The 13,992-nt window shown below is 34.4% G+C and overlaps 1 protein-coding gene across 1 annotated transcript; it reads right to left on the minus strand.

Annotated features, from left to right (window-relative positions):
• Positions 1-447: 447 nt before the first annotated feature.
• LOC110109356 (putative pentatricopeptide repeat-containing protein At3g16890, mitochondrial) lies at positions 448-3,072 on the minus strand. The gene has a single exon (XM_020840392.2). The coding sequence runs from the start codon at positions 3,008-3,010 to the stop codon at positions 926-928; it is 2,085 nt and encodes a 694-aa protein (XP_020696051.1). The 5' UTR covers positions 3,011-3,072; the 3' UTR covers positions 448-925.
• Between the last annotated feature and the right edge of the window lie 10,920 nt (positions 3,073-13,992).

Below are 13,992 nucleotides of genomic sequence, written 5' to 3' on the forward strand. Positions count from 1 at the left end.
TAAGCACCTGAGAACGCCAGGTGGAATGATTTTCTGCAGACAAAGTGGTATGTATAATACTCTTAATGCTAGCCATAAGAAACTTTAAATGAGATGAGATGACGCATTCAGCAGTTTCTTTGTTGGTTTCTGCTGACATGATTTGATTTGAGAAGAAAGGTGAAGAGTTATCCATTGGAAGCTGTGAAGCAAAGGCGCTTTTATACATGTAAAAATTCTTCCACCTATAATACAGCTAAAACTACATATAGTATGAGAACAATGAAGAAGAAATAAAGATAATCTCGCGTATTGTGCTACATGACAACAATATAACCATAGATAACAGTAGTTCAATGAAATCTTCAACGCATCAGACGGTTTACAAAACAGACAACAGATGAGAACCAACGGACCAGATTAATAGCTATGAAAAGCTGTAGCAGATGGCAAAGGAGTTGAGTAGCATTTTCTGTTAAGCTGAGAGTGACATGTTTTCATTAAAGGTGGTGGAATATATTTATCATTATTAGTAAGATCTACCAAAAAATTATGACCGACAGTACCATTTTGGGTCAAACGGATAATGAAAGAGCACATAATTTTCTATAAATTATTTTCCCTTATTCTGAATCCCCAGTGGTTGCCAACTCCATGAGAGATTATTAGGTGCGGAGTGCGGACAGGGAGAACTATCCGCACAAGTATTAGGTACCTAGCGGTACACGCACTCGGTACGGCTGGGTATCCAGTGCTTGTGCGGATAGTGCGTTAGTGCGCACTCCGCACCTAATAATTTTTCCAACTCCACGGATGCCTTTTCCGTGCGCAGCCACCAAGATAAATCCAGACTAGTACAGGGCAATTCAATACAAATGATCAATAAATTGATATATAACTGTTCTCTTCTGTGCCAGTAATCTGAGTATCAAACCTCTGACTAGGATCAGTAAGATGAACACCCTTGCTTTAAAAAATGATGAAACAACTCATGGGCTTCCTCCACACAGCCTGTTTGATATAGTGTATCCATAATACATTTATAGGAATATTCGTTTGCATTGCAGCCATTGGCTTCCATCACCACTACAGCCTCTTTGGCATCATCGATTCTCTTTGCATTGCATAGAGATTGTATAAAAGCATTATAAGTATACGTATCTGGAGCTACACCAAATCTCACCATTGAATGAAAAAGGTTCTGTGCTTTATCAATCCTATTCATCTTACAAAAGCTTGTGATGAGAGCATTGAAAGAGAAAACATCTGGTGTAATACCTTCAGCTTTCATCTTTAAAAACAGCTTCATTGATCTTCGAGAATCCCCTACAGCACAAAGAGATCGAATTAGTATGTTATAAGTTACAGCATTTGGGGTAACATCCCATTCAACCATCTCTCCAAAACAATCAAAAGCATCATCAAGTTGGTGGGCTCGACAAAGACCATCTATTATGGAGCTGAAAGTGAAAACATCAGGCTTGAATCCATGCTTTAAGAGCATCTTCAACGCCTTCTTTGTCATATTTATATCTCCAGCCCGGGAGTGCCCACTGATAAGCGTGTTGAATGTTATTAAGTTTGGAGAAAAACCCATATGTGGCATTTCAGAAAAAATTTTCTGTGCCTCCTCCCTCATTTCAGCTTTGATGAATAAATCAATCAACATGTTGTATGATTCAATGCTGCATAAAGTATTGTCAGAGACCATTCTTTTCATATATCGCCTTGATTGCCCAACTTTTCCTTCCTTCAACAAATGCTCAGCAAGCAGAAGGTATGTATTGAAACCTGGTTTACCTCCCTTACGAACAAAATCATCAAACAAGTTACAGGCTTCGGTTAGTCTCAAACCCTTAACCAAGCAAGCCATAACGAGGCTGAACGTAGCAGTGTCCAAAACATAACCTTTCTTCTCCATTCTCTCCACAAAATCAATAGCTTCGGTCGCCATATTATTCTTTGAAAGGCAATACAGTATAGTGCTGCATGCATTGACATGAAAAACACTGTGGTTTTCTAAGAACCCACTCAATTTCTCATACGCACTGGTTGGCTTTAAACATCGAAACACTCCATGGATCAATGATCGAAATGTAGCATCATTAGGAACTACGTTCCTGTTCTTCATCATATCCAAAACCTTCAATGCCTCATCCACCTTCTTTGCATTGCAAAACCCATCAACCAGCATTGTGTATGTGAACACATTTGCTTTAGTCTCAAAATTCTGCATTTTCTTCACCAAACGAAGTGCCTCCTCAACAATCCCTGACCTGCACAATCCATGGATAAGGGCATTGTATGTAAATTGATCAGCGGAACAGTTATCAGAAGCCATTTGTTGGAATTTCAAGTACGCAAGATCAAGTGCATTTGCCTTGACCAATGCGTAGATCACTGAATTGTAAATTCTGGTGCTTGGCCTAATACTGAGGTGGGGTATTTGTCCAAACACTTCGTTTGCATATTTTGCGAGCCCTAATCTACCCCAACTTACAATAAGAATGCAAAGTATATCCTCTGAAATTCGAAGCCCGGAATCTTTAATCTCTTTCATAAGTTCTACAGACAAAACTACGGGGCCCTTTCTCCAGAAAATATCAGAAAGAGCCCTTTGAACCGAATGATCCTTTGCCAACTCATGGCTGATACTGAAAACCCAGATGTAGAATTTGAGTGAGTGAATCGGGTCGTGCTGTCCATGCAAGATACTGACTAAAGATCTTGAATTCAGAAAACTTGAACTATACTCGGCTCGTAAAAGAAAAAACCAGTTCTTTTTTGAGAGGACTGCGGAGAGGTTGGCTGGGTTTAGGGTTTGTTGGTTTTCGAATCTATTTTGATACGAAAGGAGTTTATGTGAAACTGTAGACCGACAAGACTGACTGGAACTGGAATGTAAAGAGGGTTTTGATGTGTAGAACTTACACAGATGGATGGAAAGATTGGCGTTGGAACTGAAGATGGAATCGTCCTTCAACTTCTTAGTGATTGATGGAAGGAGATTTTGGGGAGGAAAGCTTCTCATGCTCCCCGTGAGGCGACTTCGTGCCAGCCGTGCAGCAAGATAAAATTGAACCTTACCTCAACAGCTCCAAAATTTGGGTTTATATGTCTCATAATATTTAAAAGGGAGATTTACATACATACCACTATATTATTACTATTTTATATATCTAACACCTTAAATATTAATATTACAGCTATACCACTCAAAACCTAAGTTTACCTCAAATCTACCACTTCATCTAGCACATTGCTCACGACGTTAAGGCACCGCCATCAGCTCCAGCCTCGCCTCCACCGTCCTCTTTGAAACCAACATCCTCGCCAAATTAAAAACACCATGGCAGACCCATTACTACAACAAAAGCAAAACAAAAGCTCCTTGGCATACCCACAACGTGCTCACCACCATCGTGACCACAGACTCTTTCGGCAACGTCAAAAACTGAGCTTTCCTGCACCCATCAATCAGGAAAACAAATTGCTTCCCCTTCTCTACTTCATCCATCAAAGGAACCAAAGCCATGGACTTCACATACCCAATTCCCAAGCTTCCATGGAAGACAACCTGCACCATAAGCAGTGTGCTGGAGTCCACGATCAGCACAGAACTCTTCAAAGACTCGCCCGAACTGCACGCTATGCAAACATGGTGCGGTAAAGATGGAAGAGCGGCCAAATGGACTCCCCGCCCATTCGGGGAGCTTCCGTCGCCAACCACAGAGGAGGGCAAGGGGGCGGACATCATTGCCGGAAAGGGCGGTGCCTTAACGTCGTGAGCTATGTGCGGGAGGAAGTGGTAGATTTGAGGTAAACTTAGGCTTTGTTTGTTTTTTTAGTGCTTTTGTAAAAGACAGTTTTAAAAAACATTAGTTTAGAAAATGGAGTTTTGTAACGGAGAAGCATATATAAAAAGCTTTCTCAAAACTGCAGAAAACTGAAAAAAAAAGGAGTTATTGGGAACGTGATTTGACGAACCAAACAACACAAAAAAAATTCATCCGTTTCCAAAAACGGAAAAGACAAAAAAACGCTCAAACAAACAAAGCCTTATGTTTTGGGTGGTATAGTTGTAATATTAATATTTGAGGTGTTAGATATGTAAAATAGCAATAATATAGTGGTATGTATGTAAATCTCCCTATTGAAAATTAAATAATATATTATTATTTTTTAAAATAAATATGCTTAAAATTTTTATTTGAAATAAAATTTGGATGCGGATACTCATATATCCAATTATAAATGAGAGAATACGCCCCCTTTTTTTTTACTTTCACTTTCTTCATTTCAATTATCAATATTATTATATTATATAAAGGAGAAGGAAAAGAAGATTTGCAAGTTGGTTGCCGAAACTTTTCATTGTATAATTTTTAGTATATTGTAGAATACACAATTTTAAAAAGTTTGATTGGTAAAACTCAAATTTTCATTGATCAGATTTAAATGTATGATTTTCATGTATTTTGTTATTTTTGTTGATTTTAATAAAAAGAGCTATAGAACAGTGAAATGAAAGTCCCAAAATATTGCTATGAATATTCTTTGTGAATAATTTTCTAAAATTTCATTATTAAATGTGTATAAGTTCTATTATTAGAATTATTATATATGTTTCACTTTAATGCTTTCATGCATTATATTAAATGTCATTTATGCATGTTAACTATGTCGATGTTTTCATGTACATATGATGCACTTGCGTGTTCATATGGAGGATGGAATGAATGTGGGAAATGATCAAGTACAAGCTTAGTTACAAAGGACCTTACATGTTTATGTTCATGTATTTCTGCATTCGTCTTGAACAAATGTGGCATGATCAAGCAAAGATATATGAGGAAGTGAAGTTATTAGGGGAATTGACACATATGTGATAAAGATTACGTTGATGTATAAGCATAAGTGAAATTATAATTAGACATTGGGACATATACATGAAACATGTATTACATAATTGCATTGTGTAAAACCCCTCCGAAGTGTATTTTTTTAGTGCAGTTAGTCCGTACGAACTGACTATAGTACCGGACGAGCTGAAGAAAATTGTGAAGAATCTGTATGGTTCGTCTGGACGAACCTATACGAGCCCGGACGAACCGTCGGGACGAAATTTTTCTAGAGAGCAAGTCGTCCAGGGATGAATACATTTCGTCTGGACGAGATTTGTCCATAGGGCAAATTGTCCCGGGACGAATAGAAATCGTCCGGGACGATCATGTTTGATAAGTATTGGAATTAAGATGTTTTTGAGATATTTTTGAAGAGAGAGAAAAAGCTGGAGAGAGAAAGAGAAGGAGGAATGCTTGATTTCGGAGGCCACGGAGCGCTTTTCGTCCGACGACGCAGTTGGAAGATTTGTTTGTCTCGCAGTAAGGACTCCGATTCCTATTTATGATTTCGAGTTTTGGTATTTTTCTGCACAGTTTTGTGTTTCTGTTACCAAAAAATGTGCATATCTTTGTATTGACGGAACTTTTACCACGTAACTTTTGGTATGTTATGTAAATGATATTTTTGTATGATTTGAGTATTTTATGGAAAGTTTTCACAGGTATTTTGAATTCTGTGGGATTTTTATCGAATAGAAAATTATCCGAATGTTGAAAAATATTGATTCAGTACAAGTAAAGTTTTGAAATGTTATTTTACGAGATTTCTAGTAATGTGGTAATTTTTTGGATCTGTGCATTTTACAACGACTTCTGTCTGATATACGATATTTTAAGGAGTTTTCTAAATTGAGCCAAATCATGTTTTACGGTTGCAATGCAATGATGAGATAATGATGAATGTTGTTATATGATTGAAGCTGTTCTTATATTATTGTGATACTAATGTGTATTATGTGTGTGAAAGATAAGTAAAGACTGGTTGAACCGTTGGTTGGAGACTGATTGACCTGTACAGGATGGTGGGCCGATGAGCTTTCCTTTAAATATGGTTTGTTGTTATCCTCTACTGATCATGTGATTACTGAAGGGAGTTATAAGGAGATGATTACTGTGCCGACGGACAAAGAGTGACGACTCTTTTTACTAAGCCAACGGACAAGATACAATATACAAGATATTAATACAATACTGAAAAACACCTTAATAGTCAGAGCTTTTACTTAGTATGTATGACTACTATACTGAATTGCATGTTTAGTTGTATTGTCGTTACTACTATTATAAGGATTTATTGATACTGATGGATTTATCGTTATTATACTGTACTGATTTAGTTACTGCACAGATTTACTGTTAATGCGTGATTTTACTATTATACCATTACTGTTCATGTCACTGGATTGTATTGATACTACTGATTCACTTTATTTACATTATGCACTTGATATACTGTGTAAGTGACATATGATTCACTGAACATGTGATATAGATTACTGGATTGCATGTGATTCACTGAGCACGTGATATTGGATAATTGAATTACAAGTGTCGTTTTGATATGATTCTACAACATTGATTGATTTCAGCTGTTTCAAATAATGTTATGATTTTATTTCATTGATTTGATTTCAACAGTTCGTGATAGTATTGATTTGACATTTTATACTGACTGATATTATTGAACCAATGATTTATCTTTATACGATTGATATTTGATATTATTGAAATGATGATTTATTAATTGATTTGATTGATACTACCGATACGAAGATTTCCTTAACAATTTAACTGTCTACAAAATTGACTGATGTCATAGACAGTGACGACTACTATAAAGATTTGACATACGTATTGATTCATTGAGCTTTATGGACTTTTATATTATTTATTGATTCTTCTATTGCCGATTGAGGATTTTACTGTTTTTGTATCGATACTGTTTACGCATTGACTACCATTTCTATACTGATTACTGTTTATGCATTGATTTCTGATTCTTCATTGATTCAAATGATAATGTGTAAGTGACTGCAATGAATTGACTGATGAACATGCATATTGTTTATGTACCGTGCTTTGATTTCAGTTGTAGGTATTTGGTGACCTGCTGGGCTTTTTCAAGCTCATTATATGTGGTTAATATTTTCATGTCAGGGCAAGGGAGCAGGAGATTGAGGTTGATCATGAATCTTCAGGTTTTTTTCCTTTTGTTATAGTGATTTTTTTTTGTACTCATGACAGGATAGATTACTTGTGATTGATGTGTAGATCCTGAGAAATGTAAATGAACTTTTGAGAATGAATAGAAATGTTTACATGGAGTTTTGAATTGTATATTTTTGTTAGACTATTTGTTACTGATTGATGAATATAGATAGCTCTGGTAGTTGAAGATTTAAAAGAATAATTCTTCCAAGTTAGATATTGGGGCATCACACATTGTGTGCTAGCCACAAGTTTTAAATGAACGTTCATGAGGTTGACATGCTTATTGATGCAATTATGAATAGTGTAAAATTGGGTGTAATGTTAAACATTATGTTATTGATATTCGGGTTTGTTATTAAGCTCTTACTAGTATTTTTCTATGATTTTAACGACTTTTATCCATTGAAATATGAACATGTTTTCTTAACTCACATTGTTATTGGAGGTTTTTTGTATTTTTTCAAGGATGAAATTGTATTAGTTGCCTATTGAGAGATGAAACATTGGTTAATTTAACCTACTTATGTCAACTTCTAAAGACCAAATGGTAGATGATAACTCTGCAAATCATGATTTTACCCATCACTTCAGGATCCAATAGAGTGATTTCCCTACTCATGCTTAAGACCTAACTAAAGATGTCATTTAGGGAGGTCCAAACACGCCTTGATTGTCTCTTTATTGTCTAGTTCCATCGATTTAACTATAGGCGGCTCCGCACTTGAGCTCAAAAGGGTCATGTCTGCCAATTAGAAGGTATAAGAAAAATTGATCCATTGCTAATTCAAGCGACCTGACGAGTATATGTCAATTTTGGCTAATATTATTGGCGTGTTAGTTTTGAATGGTTGTTGTTGAAATGCATTGGTAGTAGAATGTCGATCGACAGAAGTTGGTTAACATTCGTAGGTTGGTGGATGGAAGGTAGTTTTGTGCTGTGAGAGGCAACTGGTGGCTTTAGAAACAACTTGACCTTAATGGAGACATTTAAAATGTTGTTATTTACTGACAGGTCACATCTTCCTTGCCTATTAATCACTTCATCTTTTCGCTTGCCTTGACCCACAAGTAGCAATATTTGTTAAAGTTGTTACTAATAATTGGATTAATTCTACGAGCCACATAAAGAAAATGATATGAGGATCTCCTCCATCAATTTGCTATCAATTCAACTCTCTTGTAAAAACTCTCAACAATTAAATGATATTTCGTGAGTCGTTAAAAGTCTAATTTGTAATTCGTCTTCGTCAGAATATGAATATTATTGTGATCTAATTATAATAATTTTTTTTCTAATTGTATAGGTATTATGTATTTGAAAATAAAAAGCTTCTTATTTAATTGAAATCTCTTAAGAAATTAATAAATGTTTGTACATGTGGGCCTTCTATGACCGTTAGGTGTCCATTTTACAAAATGATTTCCCTATAACCTTCTATACATGCTCAGTTAACTTATAATTTTTTTCCATAATTTTTGGATACACGAATTTGAAGACATAAAAAGATTCATGTGAATTTACATTAAAAATTACATAATTATAATAATTACTAATATGCCCTTTAATTGTTTTATTATAAAAAAATCCATTTCCACTTATAAAGTTCACATAATTCCATTTTCCCATTTGTTTCCATGCAATAGAGAATGAAAAATCGATAGTAAGATGAAAAGAGAGGAGAGGGAAATTACATTTTGGAGGTCATAGAATCATTTTTTGTCACTTGATCCAGTTGAAAATTTTGTTCATCTCAATGTAGGTTATGTTTTATCTATCTTACTTTTCAATAATTCAGTGGTTTTGAGATTTTTTTTTATCAAATTTATAATTTGATTTTACAAAAATCCATTTACTGTATTTTGGTAACTTTTATATGTATAACTTTTGGTATATTATTGGTACAACTACTTTCACCATAGGAAATTCATCGATTACCGGCGGCCTGGACCGGCGGTTGTCCGGCCGCCGGTACTAACGGCGGTTTACCTGGCGGTTTGGCCGCCGGTTAATACTGGCAGTTAACCAATGCTATCCGGCGGTTGTCCGGCGATACGCCGACGGTTACACCGTCGACAATTCCTTCAGTTGTGGCCGCTGGTACCTTTCTCGGCAGTCAACCGGCGGTCTAACGACGGTTTTTTTTTCAGGCAGTTTGACAGCCGAGAAGTCGTCGGTAAAAACACTGGCGCTCAAACCACCGGAATATAACAGGCGATGTAGACCGCCGGAAAACCGTCGGTGAAAAAAACCGCCGATAATGGTTTCCGACGCTGTTTTTTTCGCCGTTTTATAAACCGCTGACAGGCCGCCGGTTTTTTACAAAACCGCCGGAAAACATGTTCTAACCGCTGGCAAAAACCGTCGGTAATCGATGAATTTCATGTAGTGTTTGATCGTTTTGAGTATTTATTTAAAATTTTTTGTTGGGTGATTTTGAAAAGTTTTTATTTTTATCAATTCAAATATTCTTTTTAACATCTAAAAATAGTGATTTAATTCAATTAAAGCTTTAAATCGTTGTTATACACAATCTCTGAACATGTGATAGAACTCTGAAAACTTAGTTTTGGTGAAATATAAAACACTGGGTATGAAATTATTTCATATACATAGAACATTTTTATTAAATTATACGATTATATTGTGGTTGCTTTAGTAGTGTATAATGCACTTTATATTTAATATTTATGATTGATATATTTGAATAACGAAGAGAAAGAATTATGTTGGTAATGAGGAGAAATTTTATTATTTATTATGTATTGAAAATTCTGGAGATTGAGGGCAATATTTATTAAGAAGAGATTCTATTGGTGGCGAAAATAGATTATGTTATTTGTTATATATGAAAAAATTAAGGCCTGAGTGCCATTCAGATAATTACTATGAAATATTTAATTATATTTCAATCAGCTTCAGTATAATTTTAGTAGTTACTTAAATGCATTTAATATTAGTACATATTTCAGTTTTTATTTGTTGTACAATGCTTCAATTTATTATTTCAATATTTTAACTTTGTGATTGGATTTATTGATTCATGTTTTAGGCTATGATAGCTTACTGAGCTATGTTAGTGCATTCTTCCTTTTGCTTCTATTTTCAGGTCAGGAAAAGGAGTATAGAGTGAGTTGAGTAGTTTTGATATGAGCCCTCTAATATATGTTGTTGGTATCTATATATATATATATATATATATATCAGATTTTATATGTATTTTTAATGATATATAAAAAAAAAACATTTTTGAGATTTAATCTTCTACTTTATATTGTATTTAATAGCTGCTCTGTGGTGTATAAATTAGAATTTTAGTTTTTCAAAGCACTTCTCCAACTGAATCTTAGGGTTATTTTCTAGTTCTTGCCATGATAGGGTATGGAATTACCTATGTGGTATCGAGTTATATCTGATCGGATAGTGATAAGCTTTTTGGTATCAGAACGTTGGTTGATAAAGCGAATCATAACAGAGCTATAGGATTTAATATGCACAAGAGTGAGGTAATTCTTGGTAGTTTTGGATGCTCATTTTATTTTATTTTTATATGCATGTATCGCATATAACTGTGTTCAATTTTTTTTAGATGGATCAACCATATCCAAATATGACTAACAATTAGAGCTCTAATCGGGTAGCTCAGGTTCATGGTACAACTCCTACAATTAGTTTTAAGATAATTTCTTAGATTATAGGTCTAGTAGCAGAACTAATAGTTAATGCTTATATATGGGTTATGGTTTCTAATTTGCTGACATGGAAATGTATTTGTAGAATTTTCTAAGGTATTGGCAGTTGAGGATTGGCGGATGAGAATAGAGAATACTTTGGATGGGAAATATTATCCTCTTTTGAGGAGTGTTGCATTAGATGTATTTATATTAGATGTTGAGGCAAAACACTGGTGCTTGGAAAGAGGGGATAGCCAATAGTAGTTTCTTATGGATCAAATAGAGTTAGATTGTGAGCTCTGGAGGTTTAGTTAGTGGGTTATCATTATGCTAGTCTTGTGGCCAAAGGCACATTGGTCAATGCTATAGAGCATCACGTCGATGTTTTTGTTGTGGTGAATATAGATACAGGATTGTTGAGTGTCTACAGGAGGATGTGATAGACACTTTGATCGGAGAACTGAAGGCTCTAGGGAGCCGACAATGGGTGGGCCAAGGACAGTACCACCCCAATCACATATTGAGTTTTCTAGTAGTAAGAGTGCTAGTCCGTTTGCAGGAGGTCAGTACTCTAGAGGTTCGAGGGGTGCTGGGAGTTTTATTTATTTAGCTATAATACAATAATGAGTTTATAGCCTGACATAGCAAGATGTTGTGATCGATACGACTTATATGTTCACGACTTCTTTTCATATTTTATTCAATTCTCGAGCTAGTTATTCATTTATGTCAAAATAGTATTTTGATTCTCACAGTTTGCCTTCCACATTATTACCTATTTCCTTGTGTGTGGTTTTGTCTATGAGAGATAATATGATAGTTAGTAGGATTCTTTTTTTAAATAATTTAGAGAACTAATTTGATTTTTTTTTTGCATATTTTTATGTTTGATTTCAGTTTTGGTATGGACAAGATGAGTCAATCTAAGGCTCAGATCATTGATGTTCTTATTCATATAGATATTTTTTTTTATCTCAACAGGGGTGCTGGGAGTTTTATTTATTTAGCTATAATACTATAATGAGTTTATAGCCTGACATAGCAAGATGTTGTGATCGATACGACTTATATGTTCACGACTTCTTTTCATATTTTATTCAATTCTCGAGCTAGTTATTCATTTATGTCAAAATAGTATTTTGATTCTCCCAGTTTGCCTTCCACATTATTACCTATTTCCTTGTGTGTGGTTTTGTCTATGAGAGATAATATGATAGTTAGTAGGATTCTTTTTTTAAATAATTTAGAGAACTAATTTGATTTTTTTTTTGCATATTTTTATGTTTGATTTCAGTTTTGGTATGGACAAGATGAGTCAATCTAAGGCTCAGATCAATTGTTTGTAGAAGAAAAGCAACTCTATATCAGAGTGGAGAGAGCTTTGTGTTTCATGAAATCACGGGTATTCTGTTATAACTTAACTTAGTATGATTCTTATCATATTGAGCTATGACAGACAAATCTTAAGATCTAATTTTAAAAATGCTTCAAATTTCATCTTCCAAGTTAAACTTTAAAAAAAAAAAAACGATCTTCTATATAGCAACTAAAAATATCTTGTGCACTAAAAATAAACTAGTCCATAAAATTTCTTTTTTACTTCATCAAAATGGTATATATAAGGTCTACACTATAATACATACCTACATAATAAAGAACATAAAAAAAAGCTAGCCATGATTGTACAAAAATCAAAACAGAGAAAAACTTATATACTCAAATCTTATTCCTAAAACTGCTAATTAAAAACTTCATTCCCTTTTCTAGATCCTAAAAACATAATGCAAAACCATAGTGAGTTACAACAGCTTAGTGGGCCACAAACACTGATCTAAATTTCTTTTTTTTAAAATGTTTTTTAGAATATTTAAAAGCAGTTAAATGCAATATAATAAATCACAGTGTTGAGTAAAGTAATAAAAATATGGCAGTTATCTAAAGACTCAAATAATAATATTGAGCAATCAAATTATGAATCTCCTCAATTAAAAAGAAGTTAAACTCTTAAATTGCAATTGTGTGTTACTTTTTAACTGTCCATGAGATAAGAGTGGTGCCGAGGAATGAGCAGTATCTGGAGGTGGATTTCCTTGTGTATGGGTCGACTGCCCAATCTCCATCAGAAAAGGATTGCAACATAAGATTAGATTTGGTAATAGGAATTCCGTAGTCCAGAGTACCTTTGATATATCGTAGTAGGCGTTTGAGCAGATATATGTGTTGAGGTGATGGTTGATGCATATGTTGGGACAATTGGTTACGCTATAGGCTATATCCAGACGTGTTATAGTAAGGTATTGCAATGAGTCTGTCAAGCGCTTGTATATCGAAGGATCAGAGATGATCGAATATGTAGGAACGACGGAAGGAGGTTTGGTGCACGTTGGATTTGCAAGGCGCTTGGAGTTGGTTAATTGAGTTGATTTCACAATCAAATTCAAGCCCAACACTTAGGATAGACTGAGGTGTTTCTGAAGTGATTCAGAATCCCAAAACACCTCCTACCTTTCTTCCTTTAACTCCTGAAATAAGTGTTCAACCTTAATCCAATCCCGATTGAAAATTCCTATCATTTTTCTCCTTTGATATCGATCTTTGAAAATCTAAATAAAATTTCTACTGCTATTTTAATCGAGAGTTTTTGTAGGAAACTTCCATTTCCTACGATGTAATTAACTACGAGGGCTTGCGCTCGTAGGAGGTTTAGAATCCCAGAATTGATTTTCAAAATTAAGTTTTCAAAACCCTTAATTAATTATCTTTGGGAAAATCCAAATTTCAACGATCGTTACCTCCATTTTCGAACGATCAATAGCGATTGATAACTTCTTTCCTCGGAGATATATATCAATTTCTATTGTAATTTTGATTATGAAATTAACGGTCTCTTATTCAAATTATCGTAGTTAAACAATTGATTGAACATAATTTTGATCTTTCGAGATCATATGTTGTCTTTCTTGATTTCAAAGACGATAATTTGGATAATTTTAAAGCTTCGAAATTTGAACCAATTAGTGAATGATATTCTCTCCGTTTGAGGTGATATATCGTTCCTAATGTTGTGTTCGATTTTAAAATCAAAATTAAAAATTTAATCTTCCCAAATAAAATTAATACTTTTTCAAACAAATATTTTTTTTAATCAAAACATAGGCTTTTGAGCAGATATATGTGTTGAGGTGATGGTTGATGCATATGTTGGGACAATCGGTTACGCTATAGG

Source organism: Dendrobium catenatum, unplaced genomic scaffold (genome assembly GCF_001605985.2).
Source record: "Dendrobium catenatum unplaced genomic scaffold, ASM160598v2 fragScaff_scaffold_1296, whole genome shotgun sequence".
Taxonomy (NCBI): domain Eukaryota; kingdom Viridiplantae; phylum Streptophyta; class Magnoliopsida; order Asparagales; family Orchidaceae; genus Dendrobium; species Dendrobium catenatum.